This window comes from Dendrobates tinctorius, unplaced genomic scaffold (genome assembly GCF_039654945.1).
Source record: "Dendrobates tinctorius isolate UK_male_01 unplaced genomic scaffold, ASM3965494v1 ptg000027l, whole genome shotgun sequence".
NCBI lineage: Eukaryota > Metazoa > Chordata > Amphibia > Anura > Dendrobatidae > Dendrobates > Dendrobates tinctorius.
The window spans coordinates 6,639,014-6,666,825 of NW_027361695.1; the positions used below are offsets into that span (position 1 = coordinate 6,639,014).

At 44.2% G+C, this 27,812-nt stretch overlaps 1 protein-coding gene across 2 annotated transcripts in view; it reads left to right on the forward strand.

Moving 5' to 3' along the window:
• Positions 1-27,812, forward strand: part of FRMD4B (FERM domain containing 4B) — a 142,541-nt gene that overhangs the window by 112,804 nt on the left and 1,925 nt on the right. Inside the window, exons 12-22 of one of the 2 annotated variants that reach the window (XM_073569729.1) lie at positions 18,135-18,211; positions 19,347-19,485; positions 20,187-20,322; positions 20,440-20,573; positions 21,403-21,522; positions 21,691-21,919; positions 22,525-22,581; positions 22,683-22,815; positions 23,891-24,016; positions 24,544-25,313; positions 26,212-26,338. In XM_073569729.1, coding sequence (XP_073425830.1) covers positions 18,135-18,211; positions 19,347-19,485; positions 20,187-20,322; positions 20,440-20,573; positions 21,403-21,522; positions 21,691-21,919; positions 22,525-22,581; positions 22,683-22,815; positions 23,891-24,016; positions 24,544-25,313; positions 26,212-26,338 — 2,048 coding nt within the window. The remainder of the gene's footprint in view (positions 1-18,134; positions 18,212-19,346; positions 19,486-20,186; positions 20,323-20,439; positions 20,574-21,402; positions 21,523-21,690; positions 21,920-22,524; positions 22,582-22,682; positions 22,816-23,890; positions 24,017-24,543; positions 25,314-26,211; positions 26,339-27,812) is intronic. The other variant, XM_073569730.1, reaches the window with a different exon arrangement.

Below are 27,812 nucleotides of genomic sequence, written 5' to 3' on the forward strand. Positions count from 1 at the left end.
AGATAGGGTCCCCAACATACCTTTTCCCAAACAGCATGGGTCAAGCTGGTTTCACACCTTCAACAGTCACAGTCTGAATACAGACCACAATATCCGGACCGGTCGCAGGTCTCCCAACCCGAACTCAACAGTTTCATTTGGTTATGAGGCTGATGTGTTTGGATCAGAAGATTCACGGCTGGTCCGAGCATCATGGTCTGTAATCAGACTGTCAAATTCAGATGAGTGAACCGGCCAAAGGAGTAAGCGGACTCCTCTACTCGAAGCTTTAAACAAGTCCAATCAACTTACACTTTGGGGTGCTACCCTAGTGTTCTCCGAGAGCCTTAGTCCAGGTCCGCTGCCATTAAAGAGGTAACGAAAAGTAAAAGATCCTGATGGCTACATAAATCTTCCCCCAGACCGGCTCCAGTATGGACATCTCTTCTGCCGTGTGTTTGGAGGCTATGGAGACAATCAAACTTTTATGCTGGGCTAAGAGGATAATAGTGCAAGCAATTTACTGAAAGTCCTGGACTCTTGGACTATTCACCCCGCATTGTGAGGAATGGCTGTATGTCACCATTTCTTGGGAGTGTCTACTCCGCGTTTTGAGGAATGGCTGGAAGTCACAAATTCCTGGAGTGTCCACCCCACATATTGAGGAACAGCTGGAAGTTACAATCTCCTGGAGTGTCCACCCCACATATTGAGGAACAGCTGGAAGTTACAATCTCCTGGAGTGTACACCTCACCTTGTGAGGAACGACTGGAAGTAACATTCCCCTGGACTGTCCACCCCTTATTATGAGGAATGTCTGGAAGCTACTGTCTCCTGGACTGTCCACCCCACATTGTGAGGAACGGCTGGAAGGGACGGTCTACTGGAATGTCTTCCCCACGTTGTGAGGAACAGTGGGAAGCCACGGTCTCCTGGACTATCCACCCTACATTGTGAGGAACAGCTGGAAGTTACAGTCTCTTGGAGTCTCTACCCTGCATTGTGAGGAACAGCTGAAAAAGTCACAACCTCCTGGAATGTCCACACCACATTGTGAGGGATGACTGGAAGTCACAATCTTCTCGTGTGTCTACCCTGCATTGTGAGGAACGGGTGGAATCCATGGTCTCCTGTACTGTCTACCCCACATTGTCGGGAATGTTTTGAACTCACTGTCTCTTGGAGTGTCCATCTCACATTGTGAGGAACATCTGGAAGTCACAGTCTCCTGGAGTGTCCACCCCACATTGTGAGGATTATAGGCTTCTGCAGTCTCTTGAATCTATGAACACCTCCATACAGCAGGAGTCATTGGCATACTATAGGAAGCCTGAAAAATGTATTTTGGGCAGTAGGTTCTTCAACAAGTAATAGTGCTGGAGCCTTATATGGAGTTGCTGATACACAAAGTTAGGGACTTCATGTTAATAGAAGAATACTTCTGCCATACTTTTACCAATGATATGGCTGATAGCAGGGAACAATACATAGTATGAGGAATATCTGCATCCTTTCTCTACCTCCATAAATGAGACACTCCTCACATACCGTCTCATGTGGGTGGTTAGACGTGCAAGTAAGTTGCAGGTGAGACCGGGTCAGGAAGGAAATTTCTTGTATCGACGCCCTCTGTGTCAGGGTGATAGACAGCAAAGAAAGCAGAAAGGTCTTAGTCATGAAGCAGCATGGACTATAATGACCATTTGGCTTTCATGACTTGTGGATCTGCAGTGGCGGCCATATTGGTTGTCACCTTGAAGCGTCTGACCAGATCTCTGAGTGAGTAACTTCAGCCGGTGCGACTTTTCTTCAACCAGTTTGATCTGTACAAGTCACTACTGACCTATAATAACTGGTCATTGTTCGGTTATTTTTTTATGGCTGAATATCATAGACTCTGGATATAGAAAGCTGTGAGGTGAAACACTAATAAATATGAGGCGTCATGTCCTTTATGGGTGTGGACACGTGAGGGCAAAATATAATTTATTTACAGGTAATGTTATGTCCAGTTTACAAGTCCATAAAACACAAGGACAATGCTTACTGCACAAACAAAAGCTTCCTCTGAAACTAGTGTGTATGTACAGTATGTATGTTATATATATATATACTGTTATTTGTCCATACACATTAGATATTCAGTATTACAGTATGTTGCCCGTTATTTTGTCCAGACTTGGATACTATCTAATTTATAAGGTGGTTTCCCAACTCTTCCCCCAATGGCAGGTGTTTGGGATAAAGAAGGATCGGGCATGTTGAATTCCAACATGCCTGATCCTTTCTACATAAATGGCCTGTGGTGTCTGATGATAGCCTAGTGCCCCCATATGCAATACAGGATGGATTTCTTATCTCAGCACAGTCGTCCGACCATCTGATTTGTATGGGGGCCTTATGACCATTCCCTGATAGATGCTGTTGGGGGAAGACAAGGATTGGGCATTTGCAATCCTTATATTTTCACGGGGGATAAGCCAATGCCAAAAAAGTCTGACAGCGTGTTTCTCCTCCTACCCCATCAAAAACACTCAACTCTCGGCTGACGGCTACCTCATCTATGTGGCCAGGGGGTATAAACCTGTTTCCCCATCAAAAGTGCCATACCATGGATTGGGCAGATTTACCACACATTTTTTTTTTTAAGGTTATCTCTACTTCCAGCATTCACAAAAAAGTGGAAGACTTCCTGAAAAAAGTGGAAGACTTCCTGAAAAAAAGTGAAGGCTTCTCGAAACAGAGTGAAGACTTCCTGAAAAAAAAAAGTGAAGACTTCGTGAAAAAAGTGAAGACTTCCCAAAAAAAAGTGAAGACTTCCAAAAAAAGTGAAGACTTCCCTAAAAAAAAAGTGAAGACTTCCCGAGAAAAAGTGAAGACTTCCCGAAAAGTTAAGAGAACTCCCTGGTGCAGCCGAAACCTCCCAGAACTCAAGTTGACTGGATAATCAGACCCCTTGGCACATTCATGGAGATCTGTGGTACCAAAAAGGGTTTTGGCTCCAAAAAAAGATTGGAAGTATGGTGTGGGTTAGAGGTGGTCTTCAGTCTTGACTCTTATGAAGCCCCTATAGATTGTAGCCATAGACCTCTCTTATATGGACTCTGTAATAACCTTCTCCTGCTTTTGTTATCGTTTTGTTGCTGTAGGAGCCTAAAATTACCGAGACGTCATGTTTTTTTTAGGTGGTGGTGTTCAATGGGTGAAGTATAATGGGAACTGATCTCTGAATAATAATTATTATCATGGTGTTCAGTAAGGAATTGAAAAGCTTTATGATAATGGATCCAAAACAAAAAAGGTCTAATTCTTCTACCTCCAGTCACATGAATGTATAGGGTGAGGCCTTTTGAAGAGACCTCTTAGTCGAGACCTGTTAATGGAGGAGGATCTGTCCTTCCCAGCAGGATGATCTCCTTATGTCTAGACCTCTTCTTCTCAGGTGTGTACTTTTCTCACACATGATATAATACTGAGCTAATGGTCAAAACCCAAAAGGGCAACGAAATGAGATCTGTATCTGTCCCAGCAATGCCGGCTGACGTATCTACCGTGAGTGTTTGATGGGACCAAATTTGGCCCAAGTTTGATCCAAGTTTGGTCCAAGTGTCATCAGTTTTTCTCGTATGTGGAGATAAAAAAATAAGTTTCTCCACCTTCTTCTTTCTGACTGTCATCGAATTGCAGTCCGATTTTTTTTACGGACCCCTAGACTTGATTTGGTGATTGTGATCCGTTCACACTCGGATATGTCTCCGTGGTTTTCAGCTGACGAAAAAAAATCACAGACGTGTGAATGGTCCCATAGACCATCAGTGGAACGAATGCCATCCATGAAAATCGCTCGAGAAGATTGGACGTGTGAATGAGACCTAAATTAGGGCACTGTCAAATCCAAAAGGCTGCAAACAACACTTGGAAAAAAAAATGTTTCAGGAAAAGAAAAACTCCTCCAAAAACTTCAAAAAAATAGGTTTTTTTTAAGCTGTTTCCACTCGAAAAACTCAGCAAGAGCAAAGTGGATGGATGAGATTTCAAATCTGATTTACACTGCAGAGTCTGTCATGGATTTTAGCGCAGATTTGGGTGATAAAATCCACAGCAAAAATTTTATACACGTGAATGTACCCAAAAGGGGAATGTTTTATCAGAATGTGTCCCCCCAGGTGATTCTGCGTGTCAACTCGGAACCTGCCTCTGACATGCTTATGAAACAAAGCTGATGTTGCCTGTGGGAGCAGCAGGCAACCAAGCCAAAAAGTGTAATGTCACCTGGCGGCCATGTAGAAGACTCGTTGCCCTCGTAGTACCTCTGCCGGAATGGTAGCCCATCGGACATCGTTCTCATTATTTTCAGCATTTTTCTCATGTTCCAGAGTCTGCGATAAAAATGTGAACCGATTGCCAAGATGGGAAGTTAATAATCATATCCCATAGGTAAAAGTATTTCTGCTATTCCAGGTATGTGAACCTTCAGGCCTGTAGCCGTGGATGTCAATCAGCTTGTCCTTGTACGGCTGTGTAATACGTGGAGTTTCCAGACTTTGCAATTAAAATGATAGCAAAAAGCCATTCCAAGTGATCCCATAGGTTGTTGTTACAGGTGTTTCACTATGAAGGAAAAATCCTATAAATGTTATAAGGATCTGTCTTTGGGTCAATATTGTCCTTTTTTTTGTTCTTCTTTTCTGGTATTTTTTTCAATTCCCATAGAGAAGATAAAAAAAAAAAATCCACAGACAGAAGATTCTGAAAAAACGCCACCATTTTTGTCTATGTGGACTTTTAGGGTCATGTTGAAAATGACTGAGGAGAAGATGAAAATGACTTTGGCTGAAGATGATGGATAAGGTCCATGTCCTTCCATTTGCAGGATATATTCTGCTGGGTTGTCCTGGAAAAAAAAAACTTGGATGGCAAGGGATGCAGTGCAGTGATGTAGCCCCCATCCTGGGGCAAGGCAGGTATTGCACCTCCTATCCCGGTCATAGTGCCCCCTCTAGAACATATCAGTGCTCCCTTAAAACTAATGATGCTCCTTGAGTTCCTCCCCAAGAGTGATAATGCCATGCCACCTTTATGCCATTCATCACAAAATGATAATGTTCACACTCACCTAATCTGGGTACAGATTCTGTTTCTCCCCCACACATACACACAGGCACAGGCAGAGCAATGCGGCGTCATCATTGCTCCTGCTGCCCCGGAACACTGTCTTCTTGTATGCTGTAGACCTACAGCATCCTGCAAACTATAGGACAGAGATTGGTGGGGTAAGGAACCTACAGGATGGAGAAGGGTGGAGTAAGGAACGTACAGGACTGAGAGTGGTGGGGTAAGGATCCTACATGACGGAAAGTGGTGGTGTAAGGAGCATACAGGATTGAAAGTGGTGGGGTAAGGCACCTATGGGATGAAGTGGGGTGAGGTAAGAAACCTACATGATGTAGAATGGTGGGGTAAGGAACTACAGGTCAGGGTGGAGGGGTAAGGAGCCTTCAGGACTGAGAGTGGTGGGATAAGAAACCTATGGGATGAAGTGTAATGGGGTAAGGAACCTATATAATGGAGAATGGTGGGTAAGGAAACTACAAGATGGAGAGTGGTGAGGTAAGGAACTACAGGATGGAGAGTGTTGGGGTAAGAAACTACAGGATGGAGAGTGGTGAGGTAAGGAACTATACGATGGATAGTGGTTGGGTAAGAAACTACAGGATGGAGAGTGGTTGGGTAAGAAACTACAGGATGGAGAGTGGTGGGGTAAGAAACTACAGGATGGAGAGTGGTGGGGTAAGAAACTACAGGATGGAGAGTGGTGGGGTAAGAAATTACAGGATGGAGAGTGGTGAGGTAAGGAGCTACAGGATGGACAGTGATTGGGTAAGAAACTACAGGATGGAGAGTGGTTGGGTAAGAAACTACAGGATGGAGAGTGGCAGGGTAAGGAACCTACAGGACTGAGAGTGGTGGGGTAAGGAACCTACATGATGGAAAGTGGTGGGGTAAAAAACCTACATGATGGAAAGTGGTGGTGTAAGGAGCATACAGGATGGAGAATGTTGGGGTAAGGAACCTTCAGAACTAAGAGTGGTGGGGTAAGGAACCTACATGATGGAGAATGGTGAGGTAAAAAACCTACAGGATTGAAAGTGGTGGGGTAAGAAACCTATGGGATGAAGTGGCGTGAGGTTTTATGATTGAGTCACCGTAGGAGGCAAAAACAGAAATGCTAGCTAAGTCCAGAAAACCAGAGAAGTTGGCAACTATCAGATTGCAGACCCCTGAACCTATCAACACAACTAGCAGTAGCCGTGGGGGGTTCCTACGATGACCTAGACCCCTCGATCACAGCCGGAGAGATACATAGGCCTAAAGAAAGAAAGGGGAAATCTAACTGCCCCAGAGCAGACCCCAAAGCAATAGGCAGCCCCCCACATATAATGACGGTGAAGCAAGATGAAAACACTTACACAGACAGAAAGACAGACTGAGCAAAGACGGGGCCAAAAACTACCTAGATAGGAACGGATAGGAAGGCTGCTGTCTGCAATCTGCCAAAACCCTATCAGAGACAAAAGCCAACAAGCTGATATAAAAGTGGCCCTGAAGCAACTAAGTTTCAAAAACTAAATCAGCACTCAGGTACTTTCTGAAGACAGAGCTCACGGAACACTGCACACTCCAGCAGGGAGTGGCAGAATCCAAAAAGCAAGAAAAACAAAAACAAATCTTAAATGCAAAAAGGCAAAACAGAAAACTTAGCTTTAAGAGAGCAGGAATCAGACTGGTGTCCAAGAGTCCACAGAGAAATCACCCGCAGGGCAGAAAGGGCGTAGGCTGCCTTAAATCCAGTCAGTGACTCCACTCAGCCAATCGTCTTCATTAGTCCCATGTGCCTGATAATCAGGCTCACTACCTTCCTTCACTAGAATAGGGAGTTCACCAGGCCTCAGTGACGGAGGGGAAAATGAACTCACAACAGTGAGGTAAGGAACCTACATGATGGAGAATGGTGAGGTAAGGAACTATAGGTCAGGGTGGTGTGGTAAGGAACCTTCAGGACTGAGAGTGGTGGGTATGGAACCTACATTTCAGAGATTTGTGCGGTAAGAAACCTACAGGACTGAGAGTGGTGGGATAAGAAACCTATGGGATGAAGTATAATGGGGTAAGGAACCTACATAATGGAGAATGGTGGGTAAGGAAACTACAGGATGGAGAGTGGTGAGGTAAGGAACTACAGGATGGAGAGTGGTGGGGTAAGGAACCTACAGGATGGAGAGTGGTGGGGTAAGAAACTACAGGATGGACAGTGGTGGGGTAAGAAACTACAGGATGGACAGTGGTGGGGTAAGAAACTACAGGATGGAGAGTGGTGGGGTAAGTTTCCTACAGGACTGAGATTGGTGGGATAAGGAACCTACATGATGGAGAGGGTGATGTAAGTAGTCTGCGGCATAAAGTGAGGTGGGGTAAGAAACCTTCATGACAGAGAGTGGTAGGATAAGGAACCTACAGGATGGAGAGTGCTGAGGCAGGTAGTCTATGTCAATGCCGGTAAAGATCATCATGATGCTTGCTCAGAGATCTGGGGCACTTGGCTAGAAGTCCATGGCATGTTCAGGGTTTTTCGGAGTTAGGCTATGTGCCCACGTAAGCAGAATTTTCCTGAGCAAAACCGGACTTCTTCGCAGGAAATCCGCTTTTTTTCGCGTTTTTCTCGCATTTTTTTGTGCGGATTTTTCGCATTTTTTTCCGGAGCATCCTAATACGATGAACCTAGTGGCAAATCCGCAGATTTTCTGCAAAATTAATGAACATGCTGCGTTTTTTTCGTTTTTTTCCGCGATGCGTTTTTTTATTTTTTGCGGAAAAAAACGCAGCATTGGAACAAAAATTGAGGAATGCATTCTAATAATGGGATGCTTAATGTATGCGTTTTTAAAGCGTTTTTGCAGGGAAAAAAAAAAAATGAAAGCAGCAACCAGAGCAATCATCTCTGTCCCTACTACTTTCATCCCTTCACTCCGCCGCTGATGCAGCGACTTTTCAAAGGAAAAAGACTATGGGGCTGATTAGTCAAGACTGGCGGAGCGCACGCTCACTCTGCACCAGTATTGCTGGGTAACAAGACGCCGGATTCATAGAGGTGTTCCCAACCATTTATTATGTGACTATTGATGTGGACTAATGTGATTTGCTGAGAATCCCTAGAATTACACTGGACCTCAAGGCTGAGATTGCTTCCTTGGGTATGTAGTGAGAACTTGCAGCCCCCGCGGTCAGTGGGCTTCAAGTGTTGGAGGGGAGTTTGGGGTGATATTTTTAAAGGACCTATCACTTTGCCATAAAGAATTTCTTTTAACCTGGTGTAAATGCCGCTGTTCTCCTGAATCCGGCGATGTTTTTCTTTTCTTCCTGCGCCTCTTTGTTCATGAGTTATGGCCCTTTCTTCACAACTAGGCTTTTTAGCCAACTGGGTGTGGTCCTCAAGACGTCAGCTGCAGATAAGAGTTGAGATTCACGCCCGCTTGGCTAACAAGACTAGATCTGTGTGCAAAAAAAAAGAAGAGGCCGTATCTCAGGAAGGGAGAGGCGCAGAAACAAACTAAAAACATCGCCGGATTCAGGAGAACAGCGGCATTTACACCTGGCTAAAAAAAATAAAATAAAATAAATATTGATGGCAAGTGATAATTCCTTTTTAAACATCTTTAGACTATTCAGTGAGCTGGTCCAGTAGGTGGCACTGCGTGGGGAGTCGGTCACTGACTATTGACCAATCGAGTATTAGAGCTGTGATCCTGATTGGCTAAATTTGAAATAGGCAGCAACACCCACACTTGGCTCCACCTACCTGACTTTTGCAGTCTCACTTTTTGACAGTAGCGGACCTACTTCTGTGCACGTTTTATAGGATGTAATATTTAATGCAAATATTATATTCATAATTTCATGATGTGGAATAAAGTGTTTTACTGAAATATCTCAAATTTCCAATAATAGTCTCCTGGCGGAGGGGGCGAGGGGGTCCGTAGATGTCATACGGGGCCCGTCTCGTATCTGCCTGGCACACACTGAGCACACTGACCGCATTGTCTGTCTTCGTACACGCTCAGACACACACAGCTTGAGTTTCCGGACAGATAACAGCTGTATTTTGCAATAATGCACTTGTCGTCCTGGACTGAGTAATCTGCTGTGGTGTGATATGTAACCAGATCCATATTGGATGCATGCTCCGGATTATCAGTCCTGCAGGGAAGGGGGTGACTAACTGGGGCTATGTGCCAGGACGGCTATCTGTACCAGCGCATCATTTCCTCCGGATAGCGGATCACTACCCTGTTTTACACTTTTCTTACATATTTACTTAAATGCATGGATCACTTTTGCAATCGGGTTTCATTAAAAATTTGCCACCGTTTGGCTTTTACTGACTATTTCTTTCCCTCTACAACCTACTTTGATGTGGTCTTTGGTCATAAATCAGCAGAGAGAAGCTCAGAAAAAGACAGATGTTAGAGATATCAACTCACCGTCAGACAGTCACAGCGGGCTCGCTGACAGATGCTCAGTTGACTCAATCTGCAACCAACAATAGACTATAGAAGGCAAACGGCGCAGCAATTATATTGGAATGGAATCCAATCATAAAAATGATTTTTAGCCAAAAAATACATGCATTTACGAAAAATAAAATTGGCCCAAAATGTGGACAACCCTTTTAATAAGACAAGAAAATATCTAAGAATTGCCCTTTACCTCTGTGAAAATGGTTTTCCCAACTGATAAAGTGATGATATATCACTAGAATAGGCGATCACTTTATGATCCGTGGTGGTCCGACCTCTGGGATACCAAGGGGTCCTTGGTGGCTTTGGCATCCCTGCCCAAGGAAAAAATACCGGTGTTTTGCCCCCTTCATTGTCAGGATCAGTGTTCGGATCCACACCAGTCATGAATTAGCAGAATGCCATCACTTTACGACGTGGGATAACACCTTTTCCGCCTTCCTTTTGCCCCCTCTTAAAGGGATCATACACGATAAAGCCGAATTCAGACGTCCAAGGAGCATGGTCCGAGACCATGATGTCCCACCCGACCGGCTGTGGGTCTCCTGACCTGAACTTACAGCCTTATATATGCCTCAGATCAGGCGACCCCCCCCCCCCCTGTCAGGATGGACATTGAGATCTGAATACGGACCACCAAATATGTCTCTTTAAACCTGGTGTAACGGGGTCTACCAAGCTGGAGTACCTCTTTCAGCACCACCCCGTGTTTTCGGAGGTCCGCTCTGCGTTGGCTGGAGTCTGAATGAATGACGCTGGCTGGAATTCCTTGGTTACATGGGCACATATAAAAGATCACTGCTTCTCCATGTATTTCCAGTCTGACAACACTTTACTCACAGGACACAGAATATATCACACAGATACAGAGGGCAGGCCAATAGAAAAGCGGCAGGCCAGACATACATTACAAAAGCCGCAGGTGGCCGGAGCCTGCCGATGTTTACTGTGGGAATTACAAAGGTGGGGGGAGGGTGGACAAAAGGAGAATATCGTGTCCCCTCTGCCCAGGGGCGCAGCCTGTGGGCTGATGCATTAGGGACATGCATCTCACATGGAACCTATTATACATACATATAACTGCACAACATATTCTGGGTGCTGAGTGGTTCTGTAACACGTAACACCTGGCCTAAGAGAATCATGGCCGCTTCCTTTCCAAAACCTCCCAACACCTTTCCATAGGTTGAGTCCGGTTCTGATATTACAACTTTGCCCTATAGAAATGACTAGACTGAGCTGCAGTACCACCAACAGCCTGCGGACATAAGTGGTGCTGTTTTAGGAAAAAAAAAAATATTTTTCTTACCCATTTAAAGGGGTATTTTGGTAAGAAGAAGGTCCTGACTAATACTTCTAGATCGGCCCGACTCTGACAGTAGAGACCCCCAACAATCGCCATAATGATTCTCTGGCAGACCCTTGGGGGATGAATCGAGCAGCAGTGGGCATGCTAAGCTAATTCCTCATTTAATTTGAGGGATGAAAGTCCCCTAGTAAGGCAATCAGTGGGGATCTCAGATGTTGGATCCCCACCGGTTTGGACGTTATCGCCTACCTTATAATGAATTCTTACCAGAATACCCCTTTAAGAGAAACAACTTAAAGTCAAAACTATGGCGTTTTCTTCTTTGGGCTGTATGGCACCGTGGGAGCCGTCAATCACTGGAAACCATAAGTGGATGCTATCTGGTGGGATCTCATGGGGTGGGTTGTGGTGGGGGAAGCTGGAGGAGATATCAGGCATCTCCACTCTTCTTCTGATAGTCTTGATTGACATGTAAGATACTGAGGTTTATGATAAAACCTCTCCATCTATTTCCCAGCAATCTGATGGCTCATTCTTCATCTAAATACTCATCTTCTCGAAAATTGGTGTGGTTGGCTTCAAGAAATGCAAAATGCTTCCTCCAGATGTCTTCCCTCTCGTCTAAGAAGTCTACAGACGAAATAGGGAAGTGCGAAGATTTCTTCATGTTTCTTTGTAACGTCATGGCTATTTTTATGTCACGTCGGAGCCGGCCACGCGGCATCCTCATGGACCTTTCTATGGTCTCAGGGCCACATTCATAGTGACTAGACAAAAAGGCATCAGGCGGCTGTCATCTGCGTTGGCCAACGTGAATGGAAACGGTGACATTGACGTAAAACCTCCCACCACTTCCCCGGTAAATCTAGTAGACGACCAGACATGACTGGATGAGATTCGGTCGTGTACGGAGACCTGAGATTGGGTTCCTGTTGATCACAATATGCTCCATGATGGAAGTTCTTGCCTTTTGTCAGACTTTGGAATAATGGTTTCCACCATCGACGGCCTGGCTTCACCAGTGGTGCATAGCTGGTCTGGGGGACCCTCAGGATGGTGACTCTTTTCACCTCTTGACACATTAATCTTCCAAGATTAATGATATGATAAAGATGGAATTCAATGGCGCGATCTGTCCGATGGTCACTAATGATTCCGGAATGTAGCCAGAGTCAACATTAACAGAAATAAACACGTGAAATAGATCGCTCTGTGAGTAATGACTCTATAGAATACAGGAGATTCACTTTTTGTATTGAAGAACTGAAATAAATTCACGTTTTGATGATATTCTAATTTTGGGAGAAGCACTTGTACATATGTGCAGCGGGGAAAATCCTGGGAAAGGACTATTTGCTTTTACAACATCAGTCTGTAGGGTTGGACAAACATCCCTGGAGATCCCGGGTCTTGTTAAGGGATTCAACAGTTGTGCAAACCTTTTGGCTTCTGCTCACATCTGGGTTTCCCAGTCTTGGAGATACTGGGAATGTGGAATGTTTGCTTACTGGGATCCAGTTACAGATGAGAGCATGGTGTGTGGTTGTAGTGGAGGAATAACCCTGAGCTGCTGGAATATGCTCAAGTTTTACCCTGTGAGTACAGGGGCCGGGCAGGAGCTGGAAGCAGCGACACTTGGTGCCATGTTCTTCCTCATATTGGAAACCACCCTCATCTGCACGACAGACAGATGGCAGCTTTTCAGCCATCCATACCACACGATAAGTCTTACCAAAATGTCCCGGGGCCTCCTACAAACTGTTGACACCTTTTTGGACTTCCAAAAGAAAGGGCAAATCTTTTGAAGCCCCCCCAGAAAGCTGTCTGTATGTTTTCTGTGCTTTGGGCCAGGATGATGTCCTTGGTGTCCAGATGTGCCTTCAAGGGGCAGAAAGTGAGTAGTGGAAGGGATGTGGTCTGCTAAAAGGAGCTTGTTTTATGGTTCATCCGGTGGTGAATTTTAGAAAGTTGGCGAGTATGGGATATAACTATAGGGGTTGCAGGGGTCCGGAATCTGGCCCATATGAGACGACCAACGCTATGATAAACCCTTGACAGTTGTGGTCCCCTGTTAGATATTTATCATTGGTGCCCACAAGATTCAAGTTATGCCACTTGCCAGTATGATGTCTAGGCATCCATCTCTGGGATCCTTTGGGGCTCACTGGGTCCCTAGATCCTTATTACGCAAATGTCCGATTTTCCCGCACGAGTGCTGTCCCCCTTGGTTTTCACGGGCAGCACTCGCACCTGTGACAGTCTGTGGGGCGGTGCAAATGTCCGTGATGTTTTGAGGACTAAACGCTCCTCAGAAAATTGCAGAGACAATTGATCTGAGTTCTAGGCCGGGATCACAGATGCGAGAAACACGGCCGAGTCTCGCGTGTGAATACCCGGCACTGCCGCCGGCACTAAGGAGCGGAGCGTGGGGCTGCATGCAGTGCCGGCGGCAGTGCCGGGTATTAACATGCGAGACTCGGACGTGTTTCTCGCATCTGTGATCCCGGCCTGAGATCCAAATCGGCAACGCAAGTCAACGGGTCCGTGAAAAAAATCAGAGTGCACTCGGAAGACATCCAAGTGCTGTCCGATCTTCATGGAGTGTCAGAAAACAGAGGGTGGAGAAAATTTTCATTTTCTCTCCACAGATGATAAAAACTGCTGATACTCAGATCACAGTCTGATCAAAATATTCAGCCCATTTTCTCATCTGTGATGTCTGAACGAGGCTTAATGCTGTCATATTAACCCCTCCCTTCCTGAGTCCTGCGAGTCCCTTTAAATCTGTTATGAGTCACGTCACCCTGCGATCGGTGGAGCATCAGTGGATGACTTCATCGTCGATGTCAAAAGGGAAATTGAATCATATGTTCTTATTTTGAGAGAAGTGCGGCGAGAACACTCGCAGACAGGTTCGTCTCCATCTGTCCGCGCCGCATCCATCCTTTTGGGTTCCCGAGTTTTTCTTTTTTAATTAATCATTAGTAGGGAACATTTATCCAGTGATTTCTTGTAGTCATCGTCCGTGCAGATATCCAGGGAAGATTCTCAGCGTCTGGAATGTGTGTACGATTAGTCATCCTGTGATGCACCAATGACACAGGTAACAAGACAAGGTGTGTCCGTCACCTGCGCACTCCGCCTGCAGGCCTCACCACTACTGCCTGACGGCTCCGGGGTTACTGGCGATGCGCTGGTTTCCCTAGTAGCACTGGGAATATATCTAATAAAAAATATATATATATATATATATATATATATATATATATATATATAGACGGATTTCGCACGAAGCATCTTTTGTTGCGTTTTTCATGCTGCTTTTTTTTTTTGGGCCAGGAAAACAAATCATTGTGAATGTGACAATATGAGAGTGCTACAGTGTATTGTTTTTGTTTGTTTTCTTGTTTTTTTTTTTATTTATGGCTTTTTGTGGTTGGTTTTGGGCATTTTTTGATAAAGCAGCTTGGTCTAGGTTTTTGTTTTTTTTCTCAAGTGTTCCTTAATAGAGTTAAGTCAGGAAAAATATATATATGAGATCTAAATTAAAACTGTGATTGTAAAGTACTCTGTACAAAACGTGAACTAAAACGGCAAATGTAAAATATACAAAATGTATTTATTAGGCTACTTTCAGACTTGCGTTCTGAGGCGCGGCGCCGCTAAGCTCCGCCCCTGGCCGCGCCTCCTCCGGTCAGCTCCTCCTATGATTGCATGACGCTGCATGCGATCAGTGTACCCCATATTTAGCGTTGGGTACACAGGACGTGCGCCAAACGCACCGTGTTGCATTTTTGTGCGCTCGGCGCAGCGCCAAAAGGGCGCAAGCACCGGCAAAATCATACCAGCGCACGCCCAGTGTACCAAACGCTAAATATAGGGTACGCTGATCGCATGCAGCATCATGCAAACATAGAAGGAGCTGACCGGATGAGGCGCGGCCGGGGGTGGATCTTAGCGGCGGCCCTGCGCCTCAGAACGCTAGTCTGAAAGTAACCATATTTATTCATTTTGCTCCTATGGCGCCATTAATTCCACAGCGCTTTATCATCATTGTCCCCATTGGGGCTCGCAATTTCGATTCCCTATCAGTATGTCTTTGGAATGTGGGAAGAAACCGGAGACCCCGGAGGAAACCCACGGGAACACGGGGAGAACATACAAACCCCTTGCAGATGGTAGAATAAAGTTACTAATGTCAAATATAAAGTAATAAAATGTCAAACATAAACAAGGTAATATAAAACTAACTGTAACATTAAATAAATTCATAAATATAAAATATATAACATAAATAAATAATAATATAAATAAAACTATAATTCTAAAATATACAAAAATGTAACATAAACCAAAACGTATAATATATATATATATATAAAATTTAAATTCTATAATGGGTAAAACACTCCTATACATATAAAATCCTTATAGTTTTATATGTTTTTTTCTTCTCCTTTTATTATTAGCAGCTGTGCACTTTCTAGGGTCATGGGGGTGATGACTGAGACTCTGACATGTGTGTGTGTGGTGGTGTCAGACAGGAGTGGGGTGTTCCTGATACCAGCTGTGACGTTGCACTGTTGTGTCACTAGTGGGATGGTCACAGGGCTGGGAAACTGGAGTTTCACCTTTTCAGTATCACAGAGGGAGAGTCAGGAGTGGAGCAGCCTCACAGCCCCTCTGCACAGCCGCCGCCTGTGGATTACTAGTCATCATGGGGAACTTGGTGCAGGGCGACAAAGTCTAGTAGGTAAGTCATGGGCGAGTGCAGACTGGTCAGGTTCCGGATCGGAAGCATTATTCAGGGAATGGGATTGAACTTAAATTTCGGTCGAGTCGTTTTACTGGATTGTGAAGCTTTTTCTGGCAATTTTTTTTTTTTTGGAACGCACCGCTATAAGATTTTTGTGGAATTTTTGACTTTCGAATATATTGTACCGAGACTCGTAATATTATTATATATTTTTTTTTTTAATACGTTGTTTCACTTCTTGTAACTTTTTTTGGAATATGATTTCTGTTTTACAAACCGATGAAGGGTTTGTTTGTTTTATTTAACAGATTGTTTCACTCTTTGTTTAGCTTTTTGAATGTTCTATTTACCGTAATTCATTTTTTGCAGGTTTTTCCTTTTTTTTTTTTTATGCTCGTACCATATTTTTTTTTCTTTCTTTGGATTTCTGACTCTACATTTAACACTGGATTTAACAGTCGCAACCATTCTCGTTAGTCACTTTTAAATATCGTTCTTTAGAGGTGGTGACTCCTGCTGACAGCACGTACATAATGTTCCTTTTAATGACCAGCAATTAGCTCTTTAGCCTGATTCCTCCACTCTCTGGGATAAAGCAGCCCTTTGTGCACTTTGCTGTTGAGGGACTACAAGTCCCAGCGTTCCTGGCCGTCTGTCGTTTAGTGTGGATCTACGGCTAGCCTTCAGTGAACTTTATTCAAAGATATGAAAATATGGCCAAAGATCATGCAAAGCCGAGTGTTTGTTAAGGGTTTTGCCGGTGGCTACAGTGTATTTAGTAGGTATTATGTAACGTCGTGACTCTCGGTACCATGTATCATATTGTCTAAGGGTGTTATATATTTTTTTTTTTTTAATAGTGTGCATCCAGATAATGGCCAATCTCGTATAACCCATCATGGAGCCCACACCAAAAAGTCTCCCTAACAATCCATCAGTGATTATTAGCTGTGACATTTATGAGCCCGGTCCCCTAAGGCCCTTTTACAGGGACCTATGAACGTTCCTCAGCGATGGAGCATTCGCCGATCCCATGATTTTATCCTAAAACGCGTTCTTGTCGTCGGCTCCTCTTCCCGGACAATGTGCAACACGTACGAAGTGCAAAAGATCTTATTGACTCGTCAGTTTGCATTGGACCTAAAATGAACTCTGGTGGATTTGTTAAATCACCGATCGGCGCTGGAATATTAAAGAATCTTTCCAGGAGTCTCCTGACCCAAACTCAAAAGTTTCATAGGCGTATGTGATTTTTTTTTTTTTTGGGGGGGGTCCAAAGTAGTGATGAGCGAATGTGATCAGATAAGGTGTTATCTGAGCATGCTCGGGTGTGCTCGAACATCTATTTGAGACCCTGCGGTTGCATGTCTCGTGGCTGTTCGACACCCACAAAACATGTAGGGTTTACTTGTTTGTTAGGCAATCCCTACATGTGTTGCGGCTATCGAAGAACCGCGAGATATGCAGCCGCAGGGTCTCAAACAGAGACACTTGATTACCACCCGAGCATGCTTAGATAACACCTTATCTGGTCTCATTCGCTCATCACTAGAGGGGGGATCTGCGGGCAGTCCGTAAAATGAAACTTGGACTTGTGAAGCCGGGTGTAAAGGTAATCTTATATATGACTGGTTCTAAGGTCACGCTGGTTCCTGTATGTTCTGGGTTCTGTGCAGGTCATCAGATAGGACAGATACACAATGGCGGATAGAAGAGGGGCCCTGTGCAAGAACGATGTAAGGGCCCTTTCCAGTCCGATAGCTCATTGTAATGCACAACTCCACCTGCTTTGGAGGTGGATGTGGGACCCCCCCCCGTGCAGCTGCACAGGTTGCATCAATGATATGTCCACCCCTGGACAGATGGATGGATGTAAAGATAGATACTAGAGTCATAAAAAGTTGGAAAAAGACATGGCTATCTGGACAGATAGTTAAATGGATGAATATACTGGATATGTATTACTTGTTGATCCCGGTGACTAATGACTCATTCACAAGTCGTTGCCGGTGCACAGAGACGGTCGGATAGTGAATCCTCGGCATCATGTCTGTAATGCCATTGATTGCGCTGTGTGTAATGACTGACAGCCGTGTCCCTGTGTGAATCCTCCTCTGACTGCTGATCTGTCACCGTGCCGGACATTACACCCAGCACATAATACAGAGCTGCACTCCGATTCTTTTTCTCCACCTTTAGCTCCATATATTCACCAGGGTATCACCGGCCATGTAATCAGGGATATCATTGTGACCCGATTGTATCGCGCTCCCCCCCATGTCCCCGTCTTTGCTCCATCACGGATATAATCTAGTCTTCCTCCAGCACGCTATGTTCTGTTTATCGTGTGTAATTCAGGCCTTCTTTTTCCGCCATAGATAATTCTGCCATAAACCCTCCAGTAAGATGTAATCATCTCATTGCCTTTGCAGAAACTCTTCTCGACTTGTGATCTGTTGATTTGTGGCACATTATATGATCGGATATAAATGGAGCGTTTTCTTTCTCTTGTAGCTATTTCAGTGGAAGCAGCTCGAGAATTTGTACTTCCGAGACAAGAAATTTGCAGTGGAAGTTCACGATCCCCGCAGGTAAGAAGAACCTGGCATCTGTTCTCTAAAAATATATATAATATATATTCTGCAAGTTGGTGCATTGGTTGGTAAGAGGCCGCGGAGTGATTATCTGCCACCTTGTACAAACCAGGCACAGACAGACGAGGCCAGGAGCAGCATATGACCCCTTCCATCTCCTCATAATGCACAGTTCCTCCTGCTTTGGAGCTGGATGTGGCCCCCAGCTCCTGGGCCCCTCTGCAGCTGCGCAGGTTGCACTAATGATATGGCCGCCCCTCAATCCATGGTAGATTGCAGTAGACTCGTATCTGGAGAAATGTCTCTACCGGACGTCCTGGTGCATGAATGAAATGCCAGAACCGTAGAGACTTACACAGGCAGAGCTGTAGGAGGGAAGGGGCCCCCGAGGGCCCCTGGAAAGTGGTGACAATCTCTGTAACGGGATGTAAGCACCTGTTACCACTATATATTTAAGAAATGGTGGATGGTTTAAAGATAGCGATGGGTTGGCAGATGGATATACTGTATATGGGATGGATGGAGAGATGGGTGGATGGAGAGATGGGTGGATGGAGAGATGGGTGGATGGAGAGATGGGTGGATGGATGGAGAGATGGGTGGAGGGATGGAGAGATGGGTGGAGGGATGGAGAGATGGGTGGAGGGATGGAGAGATGGGTGGAGGGATGGAGAGATGGGTGGAGGGATGGAGAGATGGGTGGATGAATGGAGAGATGGGTGGATGGGTGGGAGAGATGGGTGGATGGATGGAGAGATGGGTGGATGGATGGAGAGATGGGTGGATGGATGGAGAGACAAACATGCATAGATATTAGTACAGATAGATATTAGCCATTTTAGATAAATATTGATATGATATAAATATTAGATATGAGTGATACTTGATAACTTGGGTATTAGATTGACAGATATGAGTGAAAGATATTAAATAGAAACTCAGATTGTAGCTCTGCCACGAACGGCTCTTCTTTATTGCGTGCAGCCCTTCTCTGTTAGACGGATACACGGTGGCTCTATCCCCCTATACACAGACTTTCTAGCTGGCGTACACTCATCTCTCACCGATATCTGTATCGTTTATCATGGTGATTTTTCTATTTCTTATTTTTTTTTTTCTCTTGCATTTCCAGGATTTCTGTGTCGAGGAGAACCTTTGGACAGAGCGGTTTTGTAGTTCAGACCTGGTATGCGAACAATTCCCTGATCAAGTCCATATGGGTGATGGCAATTAGTCAACATCAATTCTACCTGGATAGAAAGCAGAGCAAAGTAAGTGTCCGGAATCGGTGGTGACCCGCGCTCTCACCGCTAACGTCTCCGCCGTAAATATTCGCCCGATAGTCGTTAGTTATTGATTTTATTTATTTTATTTTTCTGGGCAGTTAAGTGTTAAATTAAAAAAGGATCTGACCCAATTCTAGGATTAACCTATAGGTCTGTGACTTTGCTGGGGGATATGGAGGGAGGATATCAAGGGGGGATAATGTGGTTATTGGGGGTCATTTACATTTTAAAGGCCTGGGACAGGACTGTAATGTAATTAAAGGACCCCCTACAGAGTGGCGGCTACTGTTATGCCCCCCTTAAAGGAGCAGTAACCCTTGTGTAGTCACTTATTAATTAATAAAAGTTGTTGTTGGTCCTCAGACCTAGTGACTACAGAGACTTTAATCCATTAATCCAATTGAAGACCACTATAATTACTATATCTGCAGCCTTAGATGGCTGATAACAGGGAATGGTAGAGGGTATAGCTAGGTGACCAGATCCTATAGTGATCGCATGGATATTTTTTTTTTTTTTTTTTTTTTTTGGGGGGGGATTTCTCATCATTGAACCAGCTGAAGAACCGCTATAGTTCCTTTTGCAGCTTTAAATGGCTGATAACAGAGAACTATAGCAGGTATGCAATGGTTGCGTCCAGGTGCCCTATTCAGACCAAGCTGTAGACGTCCATTGATCTTCCGCAGGCCAAAATTCCCACCGCCCGCAGCCTCGACGAAATTGCTATGGATCTGACCGAAAACGGCACAAGTAGAATTTCCAAGATGGTGGACGGAAAAAACCCAGTGATCATGGCGAGCAGCGGCAGCTTAATCTCTACAGGTAGGAAGATTTTTGCTGTTTTTGTTGACGGCATTGAAAAAAACCATTTTGGTTTAATAAAAAAAAAAAGTGAAAATTTTCTTAGAGAAATGACCAGAATCGATCTTGCGTTGGCAGGTTCTATCGACTCGGAAGTGAGCGAGGAGCAAAAAGCCGAGAAGATTCAAGAACTGAAGAAAAAAGAAAAAGATTTACAGGACGTTCTCCTGAAAAAGATTGAAGAACTTAAAAAGATCTGTATGAGAGAGGCGGTAAGTGGCCACGAGGGATGACGGTGGATGAGCGAGGACTCGGTGGGCACAGATCCCTCCCCCCCCCCCCCTTTTTTTTTTTTTTTTCTTGCGCAACTGGTGGGATAAAGTCGGGGGGCGTATGTAAAATTATTGGGGCCTCATAGCAAAGGTATGAATTTTGGGTCCCCCATGAGTTACCAGCTGCCATTAAATGACCATTGTGTTCTTGTGATCACAATGGGGGTGACGCAGAACTTTCCCTTATCTAACCCCCTTACCTGCTATGGCTGCTGTTCACCACAGCAGCTAAGGGGGTTAGAAAAGAACTAGTTTTATTTGTAGCAGTTACCAGAGGGCGTTTGCTGGATAAAATGGTGGCCTGGTATGGAGTAGGTTCAGCGCACAATTACAGCGGATGTTGGGTGACATAGGTGACCACCAGGCATGCCCCCCATCTAACGGGCCCCATAGCAGTTGTGTGACCTGCTGCCAATGGTCCCAGTGTAGCTGATCACAAAGTGTATCCCTGCTGAAAATTTCGGAATTTTGGCGATCATGGGTGATCTGTTTGAAAACCTGGCTGTAAGTGTTCAGTTTTCCTGCAGTGCCACCACAGGAGAAGTGAAGTATTACACATTTACCATTCATATCAGTGGCTTGTTTGGAGGACCCGTCCTGGCCAGTATTACACAGACGCTCTGTGTAACCACTCTGGCCATCAGATGAGGACTCTGATGAGCGAACTCTGAATTGGAGGGTTTTCTAAACTGGACATGGAGGAGATGGACTTGGAAGATGAACATTTTCCTATAAAAAAAAGACTTTATTCCACTTCCTGTTTTTCTAGGAACTAACTGGGAAGTTGCCAACTGAGTACCCGCTAAATCCCGGTGAGAAGCCCCCCAATGTCCGCAGGCGAATGGGCGCCACCTTTAAACTGGACGATAATATTCTCCACAGTGAAGAGGTAAATGATCGGTGCCGATTCCTAATGTTCCTTATCCAATGGTGGCCTCAACCTTTTGTAGATCGGTCTCCTCATCTACACCATGGGACTGGTCCGACGCATCCATGTTTTGGGGGATTTTATGTTGCGCTCACTTCTGTATTATTTTTTTTATTTTTTTGCTCTCAGGAATCCGACTTACAAAATCTGGAGCACAAGTTCCTCATCCAACAGCAAATGGTGGAGGCGACGAAGAAACTTCTGATGGAGCCTGACCTCGGGAAGAACGTCAAGAGAAAGAGGAAGCAGGATTATGGAGATGCCATCAAGAGGCTGCAGGACATAGAGAGCTCCATCAATGAGTACAGGATCAAGAGAGGGAAAGACCCAACCAAGAGGGCCTCTCTTCTCTTACAAGGTACATGGGGCCACGTCGGCCCGCAATCCTCATCCCTATGGGGCATTGAATAAAAGAGAACCCCCAGGTTGGCCGGCGCTTTACTTATTTCATCCTGTTAATGGTGGCGTAATTTGAAGCTTGTGGTCCCCAATGTAAAATCTCCACCAGGTCTTTAATAATATTGGAGTAGTCATTTTTGATCCAAAGCAACCTTTTGGTTCTGGATGCGACTTCCAACACCCTGCCCCCTATTATTACACCCCTGACCATTAAACCCCTCCCAAAAAAAAGCACCCATGCTTCCACATTGGCCCTTTTCTAAATATCCTTCAAAAAGGGGTAACATCAGCCTTTTCTTACCTTCAAACTTCTATCATTTTTATCCCCAGGGGCGCCAGTAAATAGGAAGAAGTGACTAAATGCTTCTCACAATGACCACACCACCTCCTTCCCGTCACTATTGTTGCGCCGAGTCATTAAAGTAAATTTGTGCTTCCTCTGAACCATTACTTGTGGGGGACTAATCTGGACTAATTTGTTAAATTTCGGTTTAATTAGTCAAATCACAGCGTTAGTCAGCCAATCTGTTCACTAAATGGCCTCTTTTTTTGCTTACTTTATAGATGATATCATCCCGTCGGAAAGCAGCTCCTTGTCGGACACGACCACATTCGATGATGGTGAGTATTTAAGGGAAGCTGAACGCCACCTAGTGGCCGGTTTTACATGAGTAAACACTACAGCCAGACACGAGTAACTTTAATTTTTTTCTTAATTTCAGATGACTCCATCTATCTTCAAGGGCAGAGATCCTGTTCCCTGCAGAATTCCCCCAAGAACCGACTCCCAAAAGACAGAAGCCTTTGCAGAAAATCTTCCCTTAATGAACAGTTTTCAGACATGCGCCTCCTAGGGTAAATACATAGTATTTTATAAAGGGGCGTAGAGGAGAAGCCGAGGTCACGAGCTCCCCGAATATAGGTGCAGAGTGCTGCATATCTGTAACCAGCTGGTATTTTCTGGTATATTGCTCAGCTGTGTTTACCGGAAGGAAGGACGCCCGCCATATAATGCTGCCATTGTTTCAGGTGCCGTCAGAGCAAGACAATCACATTTCACATTCTAGTCCTAAATGCCAGTAAATAAATGACCCTGGATCTAAGAAATCCAGATCCCAGCCTAAAAAATAAAATGCTATCATCAAATAAAACTATAGAACCAGTCGGTGCAATAGGCTGAAAGGCAATAGGACAGTGCCACCTAGTGGACACATTAAAAAAAAAAAAAAATTATATATATATATATATATATATATATATATATATATATATAATAATTCTAAATAAAAACAGCGATAATAAAACGTCATTAACAATCTTGATAGTGTTACAATTTAATGAAAGAAAAAAATATTTCTGTACTAAAAAATTTTTAGTGCAACTATACATTTTATATTATCACTGCTGTAATAAAAAATCTATTTTTTCTCACTTTTTTGTTTATATTTTTTAGTTTAAAAAAAAAAATATATACTAAAAAATCGCTTTAACAAAAATATATATATATATTCGTTACTGTGCTAAAATGGCTTTAAAAAGAGGAAAATTTTATGTATATATACTTTTTCTCTAAAGCCATTTTTAGTACGGTAATATATTAACGCGATTTTTCAGTAATATATTCATCACTGTTCTAAGTGTGGCTTTAACAAAATAAATACCATATACATTTTTTTAAAAGCCATCATTTGGTACAGCAATAATACACATATATGTATAAAGATATACATTACAATTGTACTAAACAATGGCTTTATTTTTTTAAGGCTATTTTTAATATAATTTGCTTTAAAAAATATATAATTTTTTTATTTTTTGTTATTTTACAGGATTTATCTATTTTCTTTAGATTACTGATGACATTTTATTAGCACGTTTTTTTTTTTTCTTCAGCAACTTTGCTTAACATATTTTCTCTTCCCATATATAGTCACAGAGAAGCGACTTCGACACACAGCAGCCCGTACAAGAGTGCGGAGCGGAAGCCTCACGGCGGTCGGAGCATGCCTTCCACTCCTGTGCTGACACGAAACGCCTACAGCAGCAGCCACCTCCAGTGAGTCGGAAATACCGTGTGCTATGTCAGGATCGCGGGACGGATACCCGAGCGATCGGTGCAGCGGTCTGTGCCTAATGGGCGGTTAATCACTGCAGATCACGTTGGAATGTGCAGCAGATACGTAGCTGACGTGACTGTATGATGACTTTATCTAGAACGTCCTGCCCATATGAATGCAGAGAGCGACACTTTATTCTATGGGCGTAGTCCTCTATAAAGCCTCTCCACCTACATTAGCGATGTCAATACTTGCATCGTCCTGCGGCATGTTCATAGCAGAAAAAAGGAATTTGGAAACGTACAAAAAAAGTTTTGATTTCTGCATATTTTGCATTTCTGATAGGAGGAGGCTTGTAAGTCATTGATCCACGGCCAACGGACTGCCCCGCATGGCCGCTGGATCTGGATCCTGCAAATCTCTTTGCACAACTAATTAAGTTTGTCCATATTCCTGTAAACCCCCGCCCCCGTCACGGGTCACATATGGCACTTTATCTAGTGATCCTATATTGTTTTGTTTCTAGGAATGAAGTGATAAGCCACAATGGCCGACAGCGGCGGGGCAGCTTGGAGTCCCACACTCCTCTGATTGACGATTCTGTCGATGGAAGCGCGACCTTCTCCATCTCAAAGAGTCAAAGGAGCAACAGCACTGAGGTCCTAGACGACGGATCGTCCTACACCAGCCAGTCGAGCTCGGAGTATTACAGCACGCCGCCAAAGCAAAATTACTGTTACACCACCCAGACCCTGGACAATCGCCCTCGGGATAGAAGGGGGCGTCACAAGAAGCAAAACTTTTCTGCGGCAAACTCCGGAAGTATGCCCAACCTGGCACATAAAGATGGCCGAAACAGCGTTTATCAAGTCACCCAGAACCAACCATCTTCCAGCTACTACATCACCGGATATTCGGCTTATCAGGAAACTGACCCCTACTACAATGGAAGCTACATATACGAGAACGATAAGGAGGGTCAGTACAGCGTAAACCCCTCGTACCGCGCAACCATGCACTATGGCTACGACCCCTATATGAGGTATGATTCAGACCAGTTGGTGCCTGTCAACGCCTATGCAACGTTAAGGCTTCCGAAAAAGAAGCCTGTAAAGACTACAGAGCAGATCACGAAGAACATTAAGAAGGCCATTGTGGCCGAACATTTAAGGGGATGGTACCAGCGGGCATCGTGTCAAAAAGATGAGTCTGACCGGGGCTCACAGAGGAGTCTTTGTTACGCTTCTATGCAAGTTCCTTCATCTCCCAGTGTCAGGGCTCCATCTTGTTCATCCGGTAAGTTGGAGCAATCTTTCTACGCTTGGCTAGAGGGGGTGCAACCCTTGACGAACCATGGGTTTTGCCTACAGATTTTTATGGAATTGTTGATGCGTGCATGATCTTTTGGGTTTCGGTGGTCCCAAATTCTCCTGTGTGAATGGAGTGGTAGTGAGCATGTGCGACCACTGCTCCGTTCACAATCTGTAGTGGTCGCACATGCTCACTACTACTCCATTCACACAAGGGATTTGTGGGGTCTCAGATGGGGAAAAAAGAAATTACGGGACCCTGAACGTATCAGTATTCGGCTGGACCAGGGCCCTGCAATCTTCCTCAGCCGGCACTCAAATGTTGGCATACGGGGCAACGTTGCGGCACAATGTCATGGTATATTTTGTAAACGCCAGAGCCAATTGAGATGCCAACGTTTGAGTACTGGCCGAGGAAGTTTGCAGGACCCTGGCCCAGCTGTCATGGTTTAGTATCATTGAAGTCAGACCAGGGTCCTGCAGGTCTTTTTGATCACATGTAGTTATCATATGTCGGATATTTTCCCCTAGTGATCGTTTATTGCCTGTTCTATGGTCAGATGATAAATGTTGTTTCTAGGACAAACCCTTTAACCACCCCAATAGCTTAAGTTTATGGACAGGATGTTATACCCCAGTTTTCCTTTAGGGGTGCTGTAGCAATAGTGAGCATTAGTATTCTAGCTGATTGGGAAGTGCAGGATTATTTCCAGAAAGTGAGGAAGGACACATTTGCACCCTCATGCTTTGGTTTATTGGGGCATCTCCTAGACCTTTCTTGATGGATATTTTTTTTTTTTTTTTTTTTTTGGTCATAGAAAAAAAACCTGTAATACTAATTTTTGGGATTTTTTTTTTTTTTGTTTTTTTTTCCTCTATCCCAGTGTCTTCCACAAGCACAGCTGGGAATCGGTGGGCGCACACAGGCACATTGGCCTATCCCAACCCCGTACCTCACTCATCATACACTGGCTACTCCACGGCTTACAGCAGCACGCCTCTGCCAAGCAGGTGAGCCCCGGATTGCAGTCCGACCGGTTTAGCTGCTGCGTATACATTCTCTACTTCCTCAGACCCAGAACGTGTTGAAAAGAGTCCTCTCCGCCAGTCGCTTGATGTTGTTCTTTGGTATTTTGGGTGTAAAGGTCAATAATTTTGTTTAGGAAACATGGGGAAAAAGCCCATTACAAGCGAGCATGCTCGTCATTCCATGATGGTCATGAGCAGGGGATCATCCTGAATAGGACATAGCGTATATAATACAAATTTTATTAAACACAGCAAACAGCAAAAATTCTTAAAAACATTAAAAATGATCACAAATGTGACATACACAAATAATACAATGCTCATAATAGAGCAACCCACCTGCTACCAACTATCACCCTCACCGAGAATGACGCCTATATCCCTAGGTCCGTGTAAACAGGATTCTCAATAGGGGAATTAGTAAGCCCACACATAGGTAATATAGAGCATAGGAGTCAGAAACACCAATAATATACAAATACAATGAAAAAATGATGCAATTCCAACCCAATAATTACAAAAAACAGTGCAAGGGATAATGTAAACCCAAGAAGATGCTGATCACTATGAGGTGTACAGAAATGCACACTAAATAGACCTCGTATATGCGTAGAGGTACCCCAGCCCAAGATCAGGCATAGGGAACATCAAGGACCAGATCCGCCAGACCATTAGGGGCTAGAGAGGGTCTAAATGGACAGAGAAAATCTCCATAACCACCCCAAATGATAACCACACATAGAAATCAGCACAATACAAAACCCATGAGAAGTGAAGTGGGGCAGGTAGAGCCAGAGACCCGACGCGTGTCGCCACTCTAGGTGGCTTCGTCAGGGGTACAGATTGCCAGTCAGCTGTGTCAATATATATGGTTGCTTAATTAGTAGATAGGGAGCAGCTGCGCCGCTGCTGACCATGACAGGGTTAACATCCAATATACCTCATTTGGGGTGGTTTATGGAGATTTTCTCTGTCCACTTAGACCCTCTCTAGCCCCTAATGGTCTGGCGGATCTGATCCTTGATGTTCCCTATGCCTGATCTTGGGCTGGGGTACCTCTACGCATATATGAGGTCTATTTAGTGTGCATTTCTGTACACCTCATAGTGATCAGCACTTTCTCGGGTTTACATTATCCCTTGTACTGTTTTTTGTAATTATTGGGTTGGAATTGTATTTGTATATTATTGGTGTTTCTGACTCCTATGCTCTGTATTACCTATGTGTGGGCTTAGTAATTCCCCTATTGAGAATCCTGTGTACATGGACCTGGGGATATAGGCGTCATTCTCGGTGAGGGTGATAGTTGGTATTAGGTGGGTTGCTCTATTATGAGCATTGTATTATTTGTGTATGTGTCACATTTGTGACCATTTTTAATGTTTTTAAGAATTTTTGCTGTATTTAATAAAATTTGTATTATATATGCTATGTCCTATTCAGGGTGATCTCCTGC